The 20132-nt window shown below is 46.2% G+C and overlaps 1 protein-coding gene across 1 annotated transcript in view; it reads left to right on the top strand.

Annotated features, from left to right (window-relative positions):
* LOC134908846 (uncharacterized) overlaps positions 1–20132 on the top strand; it is a 121912-nt gene that overhangs the window by 93018 nt on the left and 8762 nt on the right. The window contains exon 2 of the mRNA XM_063915026.1: positions 17551–18032. Coding sequence (XP_063771096.1) covers positions 17554–18032 — 479 coding nt within the window. The 5' untranslated portion in view covers positions 17551–17553. The remainder of the gene's footprint in view (positions 1–17550; positions 18033–20132) is intronic.

Here is a 20132-nt window from a genome sequence, read left to right on the forward strand (position 1 = left end):
TGGGGCGTAAAATGAACTAAGGCACTGCTATGGGGCATAAAATGAACTAGGGCACTACTATGGGGTGTAAAATTAACTAGGGCACTACTATGGGGCGTAAAATGAACTAGGGCACTACTGTGAGGCATAAAATGAACTAGGGCACTATTATGCAGCATAAAATGAACTAGGGCACTACTATGGGGCATACAATGAACTAGGGCACTACTATGTGGCATAAAATGAACTAGGGCACTGCTATTGGGCATAAAATTAACTAGGGCACTACTATGGGGTGTAAAATGAACTAGGGCACTGCTATGGGGCATAAAATGAACTAGGGCACTGCTATGGGGCATAAAATGAACTAGGGCACTACTATGGGGCATAAAATCAACTAGGGCACTACTATGGGGCATAAAATGAACTAGGGCACTACTATGGGGCATACAATAAATTAGGGTACTGCTATGGAGCATAAAATAAACAGATGCTGTAGAGAGCTCTGCCGTCTACGAATGCCGACTGCTTCAGCTTCTCCTAAGTCTGGAAAGACCAACCCTGCAAGTGATTGCATACATGGTACATAATGCCAGTCATTATCCTTGATTTGTATAGTGCTGCCATAGCCTGCCGTGCTGCGCAATCAGTGAGACCCATTAGACCGTACAATGACAGGACAGGAGTATACCATGAGATAGGAGAGACATACAGTAGCCTGTGGTAGCCGGACCATGTAACATATAAAGTATCTGATTCTGAGTCAGACACAACTGGAAACACTTATCCATATGGCCGCCTGATTACTGTTATGTTAATGCAAAAATCACATTATCGCCCGCAGGGGGCTGGTACCTGGCTGAGCTGGATAAATTGGTTGGTGCGTTTTCCGCTGCTTTATGGGGGTATTTGCAGCCAGGGGTGTAGTGAGGGTGGCTCCGGTGGAGCGCAAGCCTGACCACCCCCCTTCCCTCAGAACACTATACCGTGGGCCGCTGTCTAGGCAGCCATAGAGCAGGTGGAGCAGCAGAGGGGCGCACACTGGCTCGGACTCTGAGACTAGGTAGGGAACAGGGCAGGCCAGAGGTGACACTGACAGCCGGCACATGCCGGAGCTCTGCCCACCCTCTTTATATGTCTCACTGCCTACTTATAGCAGTACAGCAGGGTTACTTCTGTCCTGCAGCACCTCTCTCTGCCCCGGCTGCTGCAGCACCTCTTTTTGCCCTGGCTGCTGCAGCACCTCTTTCTATCCCAGCTGCTGCAGAACTTCTCTCTGTCCTAGCTGCTGCAGCACCTCTTTCTGCCTCGGCTGCTGCAGAATCTCTGTCTGTTTCAGCTGCTACAGCACCTCTCTCTATCCCAGGTGCTGCAGCACTTCTTTATGTCCCTAGCTGCTGCAGCACCTCTTTCTGCCCCTCTCTCTGCAGCACCCCTTTCTGCCTCGGCTGCTGCAGTACCTCTCGCTACATTGATGCTGCAACACCTCTCTCTGCCCCGGCCGCTGTTGCTGCAGCACATCTCTCTGCATTAGAAGCTGCACAGTAACATGCATAAGTGGCTCTACTGTGGCATAACATATATAAACTGCTTTACTGTAGCGTAATGTGTATACGTGATCCTACTGTAGCGTAACGTGTGTACGTGATCCTACTGTAGCGTAACATTTATAAGCGGCTCCTCTGTGGTATAACATGTATAAACGGCTCTACTGTGGTGTAATGTGTGTAAGTGGCTCTACTGTGGTGTAACGTGTATAAGTGGCTCTACTGTGGTGTAATATGTATAAGTGGCTCTACTGTGGTGTAACATGTATAAGTGGCTCTACTGTGGCATAACATATATAAACTGCTTTACTGTAGCGTAATGTGTATACGTGATCCTACTGTAGCGTAACGTGTATACATGATCCTACTGTAGCGTAACATTTATAAGCGGCTCCTCTGTGGTATAACATGTATAAACGGCTCTACTGTGGTGTAATGTGTGTAAGTGGCTCTACTGTGGTGTAACGTGTATAAGTGGCTCTACTGTGGTGTAATATGTATAAGTGGCTCTACTGTGGTGTAACATGTATAAGCGGCGCTACTGTGGTGTAATGTGTATGAGCGGCTCTACTGTGGTATAACGTGTATAAGTGGCATAATGTGTATAAGTGGCTCTACTTTGGTGTAACGTGTATAAGTGGCTCTACTGTGGTGTAACATGTATAAGTGGCTCTACTGTGGTGTAACGTGTATAAGTAGCTCTACTGTGGCACAACATGTATAAACTGCTTTACTGTAGCGTAACGTGTATACGTGATCCTACTGTAGCGTAACGTGTGTACGTGATCCTACTATAGCATAACGTTTATAAGCGGCTCCTTTGTGGTATAACATGTATAAACAGCTCTACTGTGGTGTAATGTGTGTAAGCGGCTCTACTGTGGTGTAACGTGTATAAGTGGCTCTACTGTGGTGTAATGTGTATAAGTGGCTCTGCTGTGGCGTAACATGTATAAGCGGCTCTACTGTGGTGTAATGTGTATGAGTGGCACTACTGTGGTGTAACGTGTATAAGTGGCATAACGTGTATAAGTGGCTCTACTGTGGTGTAACATGTATAAGCGGCTCTACTGTGGTGTAATGTGTATAAGCGGCTCTACTGTGGTGTAACGTGTATAAGTGGCTCTACTGTGGTGTAACATGTATATGCAGCTCTACTGTGTTGTAATGTGTATAAACGGCTTTACTGTGGTGTAACGTGTGTAAGTGGCTCTACTTTGTTGTGTAACAAGTATAAGGGGCTCTACTGTGTGGCATAATGTGTATAAGGGGCTGTACTGTGTGGCGTAAAGTGTATAAGGGGTACTACTGTGTAGTGTAATATGAATAACGGACATTACTAAGTGGTGTAATCTAAATAATGGACAATACTGCACGGTGTAATCTGAATAGGTGCTATTCTGTGGCCAATCCCCTTCCCCATGAAGCCACATCCCTATATTTTCGGTGCACGACTTCGTCGCACACTGTCCCTATTTTAAACAATGGGGACCGCCCATAGGAAACTTTTGCCCTGAGCTCCAGAAGGTCTAGAACCGGCCTTTTTTCTTTTCAAATGTAACATGCCACCACATGTTGGCAGTGCACCCAATTCAGTACAGGGGGGAGGGGGGGGGGGGGGGGAGGTGCGCCAAAACATACACTTGCTCCAGACACCATGGCACCTAGCTACACCTCTGTTCTCAGATAATATGTTCCTTGCATATTAAACAGTGTAATGAATAGGGAACACACAAGCAAGGCTGTCCCTCCTCCAGAGCAGGCTCACACGGGAATACCCAGACAATAAGAACCCTACAGGAAACAAAAGAAATTAGAGACCATTTCACATGTGACCTCTGTGATTCGCGTTCTGGAACGCACCTCTATTTACATACACGTCAATTGGGATTACTCTGATACAGTGTCGGACTGGGGCATGTAGGGCCCACCGGGGGGATGCAGTGGTAAGGGCCCATGTTTAGGGGTGTGGCCAATCTGCAGAGTGGGTGTGGCCTGCCACATCATTGGTTTGACTAACCATTAACCATGCATGATAATGTACCAGATTAATAACAGCAATGCACTGTGGAAAATACACCATAGTCCAGTCTAAGGTAACAAATATATGATGTATAATTCAAGTGCACAGTCTGGAACCTGATCCTTTGAGCAGGAGGTGGGGCCCACCGGTGGTTTCCCCTGTACCTCTGTGGGCCAGTCCAAGCCTGCGCTGATACCTCAGTGACAAATGCTAATGCCTGAACACTGACAGCCATAGCCTGTTGTAACTGACTATAAAGGATGTGCAATAAAGGAGGCTGTGACATCACAAGGCCACGTATTCCTCTCTGGGAATGCAATAAAAGTTTGATAGTTTTTGCCCAGAATCCTTTGCGCCATCTGCATGCGCGGTCAGACCTTTGCGGCATTGTGTAGCAGCATCTATTCTTTTGCACGCTGATTGGAATTGGAGCACTGAATATAGAATATAAGTATTGCTGATTAGTATTCTCCAGGTTCCAGGCAGACTGTCCTTCACTCAAACTCTATGGGGGGGGACAACTAAAGGGCAATTTGCAGAAATAGTGCTAGAAATCATTATGTATAAGTGATTTACCAGTCAATTTGCTAATCAACAAGTCTATCTCAGGCAAATTAGCCTATAAATCACCAGTTTTCCAAATCTGGTCTGACACAATAATTGCAATGACTCGAGCAAAGAGCAAGGGGAATCTACAAAATATCTGTGTAATAAATTGTAACAACAAGGTTCCACTGGATGAGCCATCTCAGATTGCTTTATAGCCTGTGAGTTGTATAAGATGGGAAAAAAATAAGATTTTCCTATTCAATTCATTGGGGCAACCAGTGGGGATATGGGTGGTCATTCCGAATTGATCGCAGCCAGCAACTTTTAGCTGCTGCTGCGATCAATAGTCCACGCCTATGGGGGAGTGTATTTTAGCTTAGCAGCGCTGCGATCACTTGTGCAGTCCTGCTAAGCTAAAATAATTTCAAGCAGTTTCAGAGTAGCCCTGGACATACTTACCCTGTGCGATGATCCCTGCGATGCTGAAGCTGCTTCTGACGTCAGACATCCGCCCTCCGTTGGTCTGGACACGCCTTCGTTTTTTGATCCACTCCCCGAAAACGGCCGCCAACGCTGTGGAGACGCCCAGGACCGCCTTCTTCATGTCAATCTTCTTAGCGGTCCGCTCTGCGACCGCTTTGTTCTTTGGAGGCGTCATAACCCGGCGACCCCTGTCGCCGGGCAACGTCGCGCACGCGCAATGCGGCCGCTACGCATGCACATTCCGCATCCGTTCGCACACTGCAGCGAGAAACCGCTGCGTGCGAACGGGTCGGAATGACCCCCATGGGCCTGTGTCTGATTAAGAAGTAAAGCAAAAAAAAAAAAAAAGACGAAGCAAGTATTAATTATTTATTTACTAACAGTTTCTTATATAGAGCAGTAGATTCCGTTGCGCTTTACAAATGGATACAGCAGTGATAAAACAAAACTGGGTAGTGACAGTCATAGAGGTGGGAAGCATCTGTGCACCTGGGCAAAACCATGCAGCACTGCAGGTGGGGCAGATATAACATGTGCAGAGAGATCTAAATCAGAATCAGGCCCTACAGTATGTGCAGACACCAAAATTAAATAAATGACCCCCTTGAAATTAAAATGAAGGTCCTGGGGATATATTTACTAAACAGTTGGTTTTTAAAGCCACCGATGTTCCACCGCTTGTGTACAAAGATGCACCATTGAACACACATCGGTCTTACATCGGACATTGGAGCAGCCCCATGATTGCTCAGCGGAACATGGCCGTCGGTGCAACTCTGAAAAAAATGTGCAGTTACCGGTCTCAACACAACCGCAACACGCCCGCAAATGGCTAGTCACCCCCCCTTTACCTCTAGGAACTCCCACTGAAATTCCTTCTCTCTGCATCCAAATTTTATCCGTCGGTAATCACCTTGAGGCACGTGCAGTGCGACTCGGACCCGTGCGCAGACTTAAAACATTGGGCGCTTGTGTCCGCCATCGATACTGCGCCCACTACCTGGATCAGACCCTAGGGCTGAAATCATAGATGTGTCATTCCACTAAACAGCAGAGACGGCCATTGGGCGGTAATACTGTAGATAATGACATATGATTATTCAATATCACCACCCCAATTCCGTAACAAGGCACATACACTGAGATGTGCAGACTGGAACCTACCGGAGCCTCTCTAAGGTCTACATCTGCAGGGGGAGAATGATCAAACTTAGAGGAGAAGTAGCGGTGTAGCCTATAGCAACAAGCATCCTAAATAAATGATAGCTAGAACCTGATTGGTGATATGGGCAACGCTTGCCCTCTTTACAAGGTCTGATAAATATCCCCCTCCCCCAGTCTCAAGAGGGGGGTGCACCTACGGTACTTTTGCAGGGCTTGTAACTGGAAGCTGCAAAAGGCAATTTGAGTGTAGAATGAGGCCCAATCTCTTCCCCGTTTCCTGTGGCAAACCCCATGAAACGCCAAGGACAGATATAACAGCAAAGGATTACATGTATCCGCCTAATGTCTTAGTAAATGCTAGGAACAGTTCTTCCCCTTCTCTAAGTAACCCTGAGAAATAATCACATCCACAAGATGCGGCGCAGCTAATAAATGTCAGCTTTACATAGAGAATGTCAGCTGGTTGCTAATCGCAATGAGGTGATTGCTCGTTATCAACCTCATTAAGTGATCCGTTGAGACGTGGAACCCAAATGTCCTGTGTTCCCCCGGGGAGAGAGTTCCTGTGATCATCGCCATCATGTTCCATACATCTTAATGATCCAACTGTAATCACGTTTCTGGCATCATTATAGATGACACAACAACCACCGTACACTCCATGTTATTCTGCACTGTCTGTAGCTCCATAGTGGTAACCCAGCCGCTGAACAACCGCATTCATTGCCCTGGCACAATCACCTGGAGCTGGCTATCTGTACTACCAGCTGGGGCCTCCTAATCTCATGGTGTGGCCTCCTGATATCCAGCTGTGGCCTCCTGATCTCATGGTGTGGCCTCCTGATCTCCAGCTGTGGCCTCCTGATCTCATGGTGGCACCTTCTGGACCATGGAAAAGAAGAAATGGCTATAACTAAGGCTTTGGTGCCCACGGCCACTCACTGGCCTATTTATCCATTCATTCTGAATGATTTCAGTACAGTACCTGTAGGGGAGGTGTATCAAACCTTCTAAAGAGGACAGGCGCAATTTAATTGCGGTCGAAGCAACTGTGGACGACCCCCGGCCCTGCGAAGGCAGGCGCGCCGCCATTTTTACCTTCAGATCGGCTGAATGTGATGCAACTCAGCTTTGCCGCTTGTGAACACCTCCGCCTGGCAGAGGCATTCGCTGCCAATATAATCCAATTGCGTTAACCGGGGGCGCGCATTGGCACCGGCAAAAGTAAATTGCAGTGGCCTGAACAACCCCCCACGTCAGCAATACTCTCAGAGGTATGTCATCATATAGGGGTAGATGTATGTAGCAGTGAAAGGTGTGGAGAAATTGCCCATGGCAACCAAAGAGCATAGAGGTAACATTTATCTAGTACATTCTATAAAAGTATACGTAGCAGATGATTGGTTGCCATGGGCAACTTCAACAGTATCTCACTTCACTGCTTCATACATCTCCCCTATAATCACTTACATGCATCGGAATTGCGACTTAAGTGCCCGGGAGACACAAGGTCTCAGAAATGTCTTGAAAATATATTTGGCGTTCCTGGGTTGCTGACAGCGGGCGTCTCAATCCTTCACATTAGGATGCACACCAGAGAAGCGCTTTGTATCGGCATTTGCATAACGTGGCACGCCTCAACACTCGCTGTGCCGATACGTCTTATAAGGCGGACCATCCCCATGTGTCTGTTTGTCCGCCTCCCAGGATCGCCCTGCACATATATCCGAGACATTCCTGGTACATCTCCTCTTAGTAGCAGCTGTGCCCTTGTGCGTTTTCACTGTGTAGCACGTGCGCCATACCAGTTTGCAGGGATTTTCGCAAATGCGCAGTAGCAAAAATTTGCTTAGCTCCATAAAGATCGCTATGAATCAGGCACAACGTGACCTGCGTTAAGCTGTTAGTGTTGTGCACAACTCACAATCTTTCGTTCGCTGTTCTGCTATGCTAAGATACACTCCCAGAGGGCGGCGGCTTAGCGTGTTCAATGCTGCTAAAAGCAGCGAGCGAACAACTCGGAATGAGGGCCGTAAGGTGAGTACAGTAGTGATGTGGAGACACAAGTCACCTACCCACGCCCCTTACTGGGGTGTCTGACCTTGATTTACAAGTACAATAATATTTGCCTTCTATAGACCTGGGCCCTCATTCCGAGTTGTTCGCTCACAAGCTGCTTTTAGCAGCTTTGCACACGCTAAGCCGCCGCCTACTGGGAGTGAATCTTAGCTTCTTAAAATTGCGAACGAAAGATTAGCAGAATTGCGAATAGACACTTCTTAGCAGTTTCTGAGTAGCTCCAGACTTACTCGGCATCTGCGATCAGTTCAGTCAGTTTCGTTCCTGGTTTGACGTCACAAACACACCCAGCGTTCGCCCAGACACTCCTCCGTTTCTCCAGCCACTCCCGCGTTTTTCCCAGAAACGGCAGCGTTTTTTCACACACTCCCATAAAACGACCAGTTTCCGCCCAGAAACACCCACTTCCTGTCAATCACATTACGATCACCAGAACGAAGAAAAAACCTCGTAATGCCGTGAGTAAAATACCTAACTGCATAGCAAATGTACTTGGCGCAGTCGCAATGCGAACATTGCGCATGCGCAATAAGTGAAAAATCGCTGCGGTGCGAAGAAAATTACCGAGCGAACAACTCGGAATGACCACCCTGGTGCTGGTTTCGGAGTTGGTGACTTTTGAGAATGACGTATAATACCCGCAGAGACGTACTGAAAGTGTACGGAACACAATAGGCAATTGTTGTAGCTGCAACACTACGTCAGGACCTTTGTGTACGAATGATGAATACAGAAAGAGGGATTTTCTCATTACAGATTCTGCCCCATTGTTGTGCAATGTGAATGTTCCCGAAGCTGCATCACGAGAGCTGCGCCTGGTTTTATAGACGCAGTTTGAAGATTATTGTGCCCATTACATTTCCACCAAATCATTTCTTCCTGTGCTGTGTATTATTTTCCGTCTCTCTCCGTCCTTATAAAGAAGATGCTTTTCCCTCTGTGAATGGAGATTGCTTTTACATGCTGCGCTGTTGTGTCGCTGCGGAGAGACTCTGTTAGTGGCAGACGCGTTACAGGGTTTTACATACTAACCTTTTGTCTCTCATTCTTCCCCTGTCACAGGGCCGGTCCAGAGCTGACCCTAAGGATGCCCCCCTTACCTATGAACAGCGCACGTTTCCAGGTTATTTACATGCAGAGTTTGCGCTGTGTCGCTGACCTTATTAATGGTTCTTTTAGCAAAGTAAGACGTACTGTATCTCACAGGAGAGTGCTTAGGTCAAGTCTGTATGTCCTTCTCATAGTGAATGTTAACTCCTCAAGAGCAAGGGGCTGTGTATGAATAATATGTGCAATCTTATAGACGGATGCGAGCGGTGCGTGTGCTCAGTGGGCGTGATTCTATGTCGCACAGCAAAGCGCACACTGCAGCATCTACTGGAGGTCGCCCATCTCTTACTTGTGTGTCCACTTTTAGCACCTGTCCAGCTCTCTTGCTATCCCAGTATCAGTCTATGTCTTTTCCCATCTCAGTATCAGTCCACCTCTCAACTCATCTTGGTAGCAGTCCAACTTTCTCCCCATCTTGATATCAGTCCATCTCTCGCCCCATCTTGGTATCAGTCCATGTCTTTTCCCATCTCGGTATTAGTCCACCTCTTTCCCCATCTCAGTATCAGTCCATGTCTTTTCCCATCTCGGTATCAGTCCACCTCTTTCCCCATCTCGGTATCAGTCCATGTCTTTTCCCATCTCGGTATCAGTCCACCTCTTTCCCCATCTCGGTATCAGTCCACCTCTTTCCCCATCTCAGTATCAGTCCATGTCTTTTCCCATCTCTGGTATCAGTCCACCTCTTTCCCCATCTCGGTATCAGTCCACCTCTTTCCCCATCTCAGTATCAGTCCATGTCTTTTCTCATCTCGGTATCAGTCCACCTCTTTCCCCATCTCGGTATCAGTCCATCTCTCTCCCCATCTCAGTATCAGTCCACCTCTCAACTCATCTTGGTATAAGTCCAACTTTCTCCCAATCTTGATATCAGTCCATCTCTCGCCCCATCTTGATATCAGTCCATGTCTTTTCCCATCTCGGTATCAGTCCACCTCTTTCCCCATCTCAGTATTATTCAATCTCTCTCCCCACCTCAGTATCAGTCCACCTCTCTCCCTATCTTGGTATCAGTCCATCTCTTTCCCCATCTTGGTATCAGTCCATCTCTTTCCCCATCTCAGTATCAGTCCACCTCTCTCCCTATCTTGGTATCAGTCCATCTCTGTCCCCATCTCGGTATCAGTCCACCTCTCTCCCCATCTCAGTGTCAGTCCATTTCTCTCCCCATCTCAGTGTCAGTCCACCTCTCAACTCATCTTGGTATCAGTCCAACTTTCTCCCCATCTTGATATCAGTCCATCTCTCGCCCCATCTTGGTATCAGTCCATGTCTTTTCCCATCTCGGTATCAGTCCACCTCTTTCCCCATCTCAGTATTATTCCATCTCTCTCCCCATCTCAGTATCAGTCCACCTCTCTCCCTATCTTGGTATCAGTCCATCTCTTTCCCCATCTCGGTATCAGTCCATCTCTTTCTCCATCTCGGTATCAGTCCATCTCTCTCCCCATTTGGTATAAGTCCACCTCTCTCCCCATCTCAGTATCAGTCCATCTCTCTCCTCCTTTCATTATCAGTCTACCTCCCTGCCCATCTCAGTATCAGTCTACTTCTTTCACCATCCTGGTATCAGTCCATCTCTCTCCCCATCCCTGTATCAGTTCATCTCTCTTCACATCTCGGTATCAGCTTATCTCTCTCTCCTCTGTATCAGTTCACCTTTCTCCCCATCTCGATATCTGTCCATCTCTCTCCCCATCTCGATATCAGTCCATCTCTCTCCCCATCTCGATATCAGTCCACGTTTTTTCCAATCCCGGTATCAGTTTATCTATCTCCCCATACCGGTATTAGTCCCCCTGTTTCCCCATCTTGGTATCAGTCCATCTCTCTCCCCATCCCTGTATCAGTCCATCTCTCGCCCTATCTTGTTATCAGTCCATCTCTCTCCCCATCTCGGTATCAGTCCACCTCTCTCCCCATCTCGGTATCAGTCCATCTCTCTTCCCATCTCGGTATCAGTCCACCTCTCTTCCCATCTCGGTATCAGTCCACCTCTCTTCCCATCTCGGTATCAGTCCACCTCTCTCCCCATCTCGGTATCAGTCCATCTCTCTCCCCATCTCGGTATCAGTCCACCTCTCTCCCCATCTCGGTATCAGTCCACCTCTCTTCCCATCTCGGTATCAGTCCACCTCTCTCTCCATCTCGGTATCAGTCCATCTCTCTCCCCACCTCGGTATCAGTCCATCTCTCTCCCCATCTTGGTATCAGTCCACCTCTCTCCCCATCTCGGTATCAGTCCACCTCTCTCCCCATCTCGGTATCAGTCCATCTCTCTCCCCATCTCTGTATCAGTCCATCTCTTTCCCCATCTTGGTATCAGTCCACCTCTCTCCCCGTCTCGGTATCAGTCCACCTCTCTCCCCATCTCGGTATCAGTCCACCTCTCTCCCCATCTCGGTATCAGTCCACCTCTCTCCCCATCTCGGTATCAGTCCACCTCTCTTCCCAGCTCAGTATCAGTCCACCTCTCTCCCCATCTCAGTATCAGTCCACCTCTCTCCCCATCTCGGTATCAGTCCACCTCTCTTCCCATCTCGGTATCAGTCCACCTCTCTCCCCATCTCTGTATCAGTCCATCTCTCTCCCCATCTCGGTATCAGTCCACCTCTCTTCCCATCTCGGTATCAGTCCACCTCTCTTCCCATCTCAGTATCAGTCCACCTCTCTCCCCATCTCTGTATCAGTCCATCTCTCTCCCCATCTCGGTATCAGTCCACCTCTCTCCCCATCTCGTTATCAGTCCACCTCTCTCCCCATCTTGGTATCAGTCCACCTCTCTCCCCATCTCGATATCAGTCCACCTCTCTCCCCATCTCGGTATCAGTCCATCTCTCTTGTCCGTCTCTGTGTCACATTGTTGGGTCTCACTCTGTTTCCTGTACAATGACATTGGTCATTTGATGAAATCACCTGTATATGTGAGTAGCACAAAACAATACAGCTTTATTTTACAGATGGGTTCACTCATCATCCAGAAACATTTCTCCAACTGTGACTGGTCTGCGTTCCTAGAGAAGAAACTGCCAGAGATAACTATATTTGATACATCACTACAGATGCCTGGCAGACAGTCCTCTGTCACCTTCTACAGTATGTATGAAATTAGCAATTAAATTGCTTGGGGGATTGGGCAGCTTCCAGGGGTCCTTCCCACTGACGGATAGTGTTAACTGACTGATGCTTTCCTGCTTTGGAAGGGATTATCATTATGAAAAATGATTCCCTTGGGTCAGTATGGGAATCCTGTTCAGTGGTTAGGTTGGATCACCTGGAGCTGTGTATGGATTCTTCCATTCTCAGAACCTTAGTAGACCCTTCACGCTCAGTCCAACAGCTCCGTCCCTGGAGGCAGTGATTACTACTGGACAGAAAAGCAGTTTCTTTATCACACCGATTGCTTCTGACAGCAGAATATTTTGGGTGGATCAGTCTGCTATGGTCATAATCCTGACGACCTTGGGCACCCCGCTCTTCCCATTTCCCCTTCTATGTGGCATTTCTGCTGACAAATGGCATTATCTAGGGACCACAGGAGTGCAGTGTGGTGGGTGCTGGTCTCCACAGATGACACAAGAAACAGTCTGACCTCTGATGTAACGTCACTCAGTAAAATACTGTAGAAATTGTTGGGAATAGGTGTGTACAGGTGTGAGGATGTAGCAGAGTGTCTGTACACACCAGCGGATGTCTTACAACTGCCGACAACCAAGTTACTTAGTCAGTGGATGGGTTTTATTGAAGATACAGGTACACCGTACTCACTGTTATACACACTGGTAATACAGCAAGTAATTACAGATCTCACTGGAGCTAAATGGAAGACTTCTTCCACCTACTGTGGCACTCTCACACAGTCCCAAGATGGCTTTTCACATGCTCAGTAGTAACCTCAGTGGCCATCTTGGTACAGAGAATGAAGCTTCCCTGGAGAAGAAGCAACATGGAGTCTATGCAGTAATGCATTCCATTTCAACAGAAATATTATCATGTTTTAGATACAGAGAGATATAAATCTTATATCCCTCTTGCCTCATGAGGCCTCAGATATACGACACAGCAGATGGGCGCAGGCAGACCCCAGCCGGCACTGATAACTGGCTGTGGATCGGTGAGATGTCAACTTCCTGATGTCTCCCTGGCAGTCCCTTCTCCTCCGTCGATCACATCGGGCTGAGACACTCTCACTGGGAGTGCAACAGCTCAAACTCAGACAAATCGTCATACGTAGGTGCAATAACTGTAATTCTCAATGGTAGCATTCATATGTCAGGAAATCTGTGCGCGGATACGACAATGATTCCTCTGCAGTAATACGGAGCCTCCCGCTCAGCAGGTCTGTGTATGTGTGATAAGAATAGAAGTGGCAGCTGCAGGAACTAGGCTGCACCTGGGACACATATGAATGAGGGTCATATACAGAGGCTCTGGCTCTCCTTGTGGTGAGACATCGATCAGAAGACACAATTTCTCCCCAGAGGACCATGTGCATTGCTGATAGAGCAACATTGACTCTTAGGGTAAGCGCCAAGTGGGTCAAATCAGTTCCGCCTTAAACACAGGTCCATATATCCCAGGCCCTGATTCTCTTAATCCAACTTTAGGCTGCACTTACAGTATGTGGGCACACTGTCTGCACATGTCGGAGATAGATATATATATATATATATATATATATATATATATTAGTGCTGGGCAACGATTAAAATTTTTAATCGCAATTAATCGCAGGATTTCATGCGATTAATAGCGATTAATCGTATTGTTAGCCGACTAAAGTCAATAATGAATTCAAAAGTGGTGTATTGCGCACTTTTAGTACTTCTATATGAACAACAGTGCAATAACATTAAACAACACTGCAAACACATTTGGTTTGCAGTTTTCCCTTAACATAGTAGCATTTAAAAAACGTTAAAAATTAAAATAAAAAATAAAATATGTTTTCTGAGAATCTAAATCTGTTTTCTTACCCAGATTTTTGTTCCCACCAGATTGGACAGATATATTTTAGGTGTGTAACCTATTTACTGCTCTGCACCAAGCCAGTTGCTAAGACACACAAGGTTATTTACATTTTCAGATGATAAAGAAACTCTCTTCTTCTGTACAATATGACCAGCAAGAGAAAACAACCTTTCACAGGGTACTGATGTTGCAGGTGTGGCCAAGTACTTCTGTGCAATGGAGGCCAGCCTGCTGTGTGAACCTGCATGTTTGGACCACCACTCTAATGGACAGGACTCTGTACTGATGGTGGGCTCCGCTCTGAATCGACGCACACTGTTCTCAACTGAATCTTCCTCCTGTTCAGAATCAGACTCTGATAGGGCTAACTTTTTATTTGGTGGCTCTGATGTTGTTGCTTCCACAGGTTTCTCTGCAACAAACCTCTGTTCCTTTAGTAAGTTGGTGACTAAGGCCCACACCTCACCCCTCTCAGCTCTGGGTATACACTTGAGGTCCTTGAATCTAGGGTCCAATGCGGTAGCAATCTTCAGATATGCAATGTTGGCATTTTCTTTGCGTGTCTCCAGGTCTGTTCTGAATGTAGACTTAAATTTGACCACGTAGGCTGGGTCATCATCTGAACTCTCCATGACCCGAGAGAGATGGCAAAAAGCAGGCAGAACCACAGAGCATGAAACATACTTTTCTCCTCCCAGAAGTTCAGTCACATACCTGCAACAGTAAAAAAAATCAAACCCATTATTTTGGGTACGGGAGAATGCTGGTGGTCAGAAGACCGACAGCGGCATCCTGGAATCCAGATACCCAAAAGTCCCCGGTAAGTATACTAACCCTCCCTACCCTTAACCCTCCCTGCATAGTGCCTAACCCTAAAAGTCCGCTGGTGCTGCCTAACCCTAACTCTCCCTCCATGCATCCAAACCCTAACCCTCCCTGCTCCCTACTAACCCTAACCCTCCCTGCTCCCTACTAACCCTCCCTGCTCCATACTAACCCTTCCTGCTCCCTACTAACCCTTACCCTCCCTGCTCCCTACTAACCCTAACCCTCCCTCCATGCAGCCAAACCCTAACCATCCCTGCTCCCTACTAACCCTAACCCTCCCTGCTCCCTACTAACCCTAACCCTCCCTGCTTCCTACCCACCACCACTAAGTGCCTAAACCTACCTAACTACATCCCATTCATGCTATATTTTTTACAGACAGGACAGTGGAAAAATGAAATATATGAAGTATGTAAAATATACCTGCAGGGCTCCAGTAGCGTTTCCAACCTCTGCAGTTTGTCCATTTCAGCTGTAGTTGGCATGGCAATCTTGGTGTTGTGTGTGGTGAGGACATCCCTCAGTGGCTGTTCATTTCTACAGACACTTTTTATCATGTCCAGAGTCGAATTCCATCTGGTTGGAATATCTTGTATAAGCGACTCCTTATTTTGTCTATGTTGAAATTGTTGTTTTTGTAATTCTGCAGCACTTGCTGGACTGTGTTTAAAGTGGCCTACAATGTTTCTGCATTTGGCCAGGACATTGTCAAACGCACTGTTCTGCAGAGATACTGTGACAGAACGCTGGAGACTGTGCGCAGTGCAGGGGACATGTTCAAAAGGCAGGTGTCTTGCAGCAGCAATCATATTTCTTGCACTATCTGTGCTAAGTGTGCCGACTTTATCTGAAATGTTCCACTTCTGTGCAACATGAATAAAATGTTCAGCGCACGTTTCAGCAAAATGTCTCTCTTCTGTTTTCATTACAGTCAGAGCATGTGAATGTAGCTCCCAGTGTTCATCAATATAATACACTGTAACTCCGAGGTAATTATGGTTACCCAGCGATGTCCAGTAATCTCCAGTGAGAGCAACATGTGGTACACATTGTAACGCCATCGCTTTTGTAGTCCTCTCCTTTTCATACAAGTCATGTATTCTTCTTGTGATGGTGCGTCTTGAGGGAGGCTCATACGTGCTGTCATTCGTTGCGATCCTAAGAACGTTCCTCAGACCGACATCTTCCACAATACTGATTGTCCTGCAGTTTGTAGCTATCCACTTCGCTATGTTATTTGTTAGCTTTTCTTGCTTTTGTTTATCTATACTTCTCCCATACGCTGTATCCAATGTAGTCTGCCGAAGCTTCCCTCCGCTGTTTGTTTGAGTGGGTGAGTTGCTGGCATCAACGGTGTGTATTGCATTTAAGTGATACTTCAGACTCGAAGTACTCCGGTGATAAGAAAATTCAGCTTTGCAGTGTTTACAAATAACTGTGCCATCTGGTAGAGATTTAAAATGAAAATGTCCATGTAAGATTTCGGTTCCTTCCTCCATTTTCTGTGAAAACATTTTTAAATAAATAAAATAAAATTAATAAAAAAAAAAAAAAACTGTATTTTTTTTTATAGCAGATTAGGCACCCCAGCAATAAAAGGGAGTATAATAGCTCAGCAGGGAGACCTTAATGACCGAAGGAGGCCCAAACTTCCAATCCCATCCACTAACTCTCCTGTTAATATAAGCAATATCAGCCCCAATGTACATAAACCCGTCACATCCAGTCCCACAGCGGCGTTGATAGAACCAGTGAATAGCCGCCGGTGAGAAGTGCTTCCTGCGCTGTCTCTGATACTTGCGCGCCGGCCAGCACGCACGCTGCGGGACCATTCTCATCCAGTCCCACAGCGGCGCCCGCCGAAGAAGAGAAGGGCTGCCTTGCACGCTGCAACCCACGCGACCGAGGTTTCTCCTCAGCCGCGCGTAACTAAGTTACCCCGCTACAGCCAGCGCGCGCTACGGGATCCCACTCACCCAGTCCCACCGCAACGCAGCTCCCGCTTGTCTTCTAACTTAGAACACAAGCGGGAGCTGCGCCGCGGTGGGACTGGGTGAGTGGGATCCCGTAGCGCGCGCTGGCCGGAGCTGGGTAACTTAGTTAGAACTTCTAAGTTAATCGCTACCTATCTAACTAAAAACTAAATGCTAAAGAGCAGCTATAAGGGAATCCTATGCCTTTGCTAGGGCTCTGTATAAAAACCAGTACTCACAGAGATATTGTGAAGATGTCTCAGTCTCAAGAGGTTATGGCGGCTGGCGGAAACCTCATTTCCGGCGGCATCCGATGGCTTCCTCTTCTCCGGTGGCATCCAGCGGCTTCTCCATCAAGGGGGTCAGATGAATTACTGCTTCCGGCGGCTTCTTCCGCTACTGCTTCCGGCGCAGCAGCGTTAACGGCGTTAACAGTATTAACGCCGTTATTGCCTTATGGCGTTAACGCGTTAATAACGCGTTATCTTGCCCAGCACTAATATATATATATATATATATATATATATATATATATATATATACAGTAGATCCTATAGATCACAGTATTATAATTGTGGAGTGTTCTGTATAACATGCGGAGGCAAAATGCACAGATGGAGCCATTTCATTGCAGCAATTCAATTTCCATCCTGATTGATCAATAGCAGCCAATAAGACTGTTTCCTCTTAAAATTAATTAGCACGCACATCTATGACAGCTGCTACATAGCGCTTCACTTGGTAAGAAACTAAAGTCTGCTTCATCTGCAGAAAAGATAGATGACAATGTGGTAACGAGTGACCCTGAGTAACACTGATGTTTGCCCTTGTGTTTCATTTGCAGAGCATGATGTTGCGGTCTGTGGTGCTGCATGCTCTGCTGGAGCTGTGGCTAGCTATCTCACTCAGCGCAGGCCAAAGTGGAGATGAAGCCCTGGCCGATTTAGGGTCGGGCTATATTAAGGACACCCTTCAAGACCAACCGAAAGAGCCCCAGCATCACCCCCAAGACACCCAGAAATGCCAGCTGACATTCATCACCCCTCCTCAGGAGTCCTGCGCGCAGAGAGCCACCGCCCAGAGTGTGAAGGAGGATGCGCAGTACCTGCGGAACCTGCTGCAGGACAGCGGCCGGGTGCTGCACAGCCTGAAATACACGGTGAATGCTGATGTGCAGGAGCTGGGGTACCAGGAGGTCATCACCGAGCATAACAAAGGAATCAGGGAGGACAACAGGGAATTCTACGGAACCTTGAGCAAAGTCATGCAGGAGCTCCAGACCCGGATGGAGGATGACGGCACAGACGTTCCAGATGAGAAAAAGAAGTAAGGAGAACCAATAACTCACACTGAACACTAAAGCCACAAACAGACAGATAGATAGATAGATAGATAGATAGATAGATAGATAGATAGATAGATAGATAGATAATATATATATAAGATCGATAATAGATATATATGACATGATAGATAGATAGATAGATAGATAGATAGATAGATAGATAGATAGATAGATAGATAGATAGATGATAGATAGATATGCAATAGATAGCTATTTGATAGATAATAGATATGTATGAGATGATAGATAGATAGATATGAGATAGATATAGATAATAGATATATATGACTAGATAGATAGATAGATAGATAGATAGATAGATAGATAGATAGATAGATACGAGTCTTGAGATGATAGATAGATAGATAGATAGATAGATAGATAGATAGATAGATAGATAGATAGATAGATAGATAGCTATTAGATAGATAAAAAATATACATTAGATGATTGATAGATAGATAGATAGATAGATAGATAGATAGATAGATAGATAGATAGATAGATAGATAGATAGATAGATAGATAGATAGATAGATAGATATGAGATAGATAATAGATAGATAGATAGATAGATAGATAGATAGATAGATAGATAGATACGAGTCTTGAGATGATAGATAATATTAGATAGATAGATAAATAGATGGATAATAGATATATATGAGATGATTAGATAGATAGATAGATAGATAGATAGATAGATAGATAGATAGATAGATAGATAGACAGGCAATAGATAGCCATTAGATAGATAAAAGATATACATGAGATGATAGATAGAGAGATAGATAGATAATAGATATATATGAGATAGATAATAGATATATATGAGATGATAGATAGATAGACAGATACGAGTCTTGAGATGATAGATAGATAGATAGATAGATAGATAGATAGATAGATAGATAGATAGATAGATAGATAGATAGATAGAATGATAGATAATTAGATGGATAATAGATATATATGATATGATAGATAGATAGATAGATAGATAGATAGATAGATAGATAGATAGATAGATAGATAGATAGATAGGCAATAGATATTAGATAGATAATATATACTGTATATGAAATAGATATTAGATAGTTAGATATATATATATATATATATTTTTAGCTTAATGTAACCATATAATAATGCCAAGACAGCTAGAACCAGGATACAAAAGAACACTGTAAATGCAGACAAATATGTATAAAATACATTACATTAAGATTATAGGCATACCCGGTGCTCAGCGGGACGAATGGCCGGCAGGCGCACGCAGCTGTGATTTTGGACACAAGGTAATTGAGAAGCTATGGTAATGGCTTAGCTGAAGCCTTGCGCTCAGAGACACCCACGAAGGGCGTCTGACATCTGCCGCATTCGTACAAAAGACGGAACATTCTGAGCACTGGTCCTCATTCAGCGTGGATCGCATTTATAAAGCTGCTCGCAGACAGCTTTGCAAATGTGAACTATGCTAACGCAGATTTGCAATCCCAGCACTGCGACCGCATCGCAGCCTTGGATCAACATTGTGACCGATGGTCGCAATGTTCCCCGCAGACTTCCAGCTGAGTAAGCCCCAGCTTATTCAGGTTGCCCGTCGCAGGGAGCCTTGCGAGGCCAACAAATCTGCATCCAAGGTGCAGAGCTTATGGGCCCTACACACTGGCAGATCCGCCGCCGAGCTGCCCGACGGCCGATACGGCCGACGGGCGACCCGGCGGCAGGGGGCAGTGACGGGGGGAGAGAAGTTTCTTCACTCCCCCCGTCACCCGGCTCCATAGAAGTGCAGGCAAATATGAACGAGATCGTCCATATTGGCCTGCATGCACAGCCGACGGGGCACCAGCGATGAACGAGCGCGGGGCCGCGCATCGTTCATCGCTGGTGACTCCACACTCAAAGATATGAACGGTATCTCGTTCATTAATGATCGAGATCGTTCATATCTTTCAGTAACATCGCCAAGTGTGTAGGGCCCATTAGCCTCGCCACTCCCGGAAATCGGGGGTGACACGCCCCCATTTCCAGCAACAGCGAACGTCTCTGCCTGTCAATCAGGCAGAGGCTATTGGAAA

The sequence above is a fragment of the Pseudophryne corroboree genome, chromosome 4 (assembly GCF_028390025.1).
Source record: "Pseudophryne corroboree isolate aPseCor3 chromosome 4, aPseCor3.hap2, whole genome shotgun sequence".
Taxonomy (NCBI): domain Eukaryota; kingdom Metazoa; phylum Chordata; class Amphibia; order Anura; family Myobatrachidae; genus Pseudophryne; species Pseudophryne corroboree.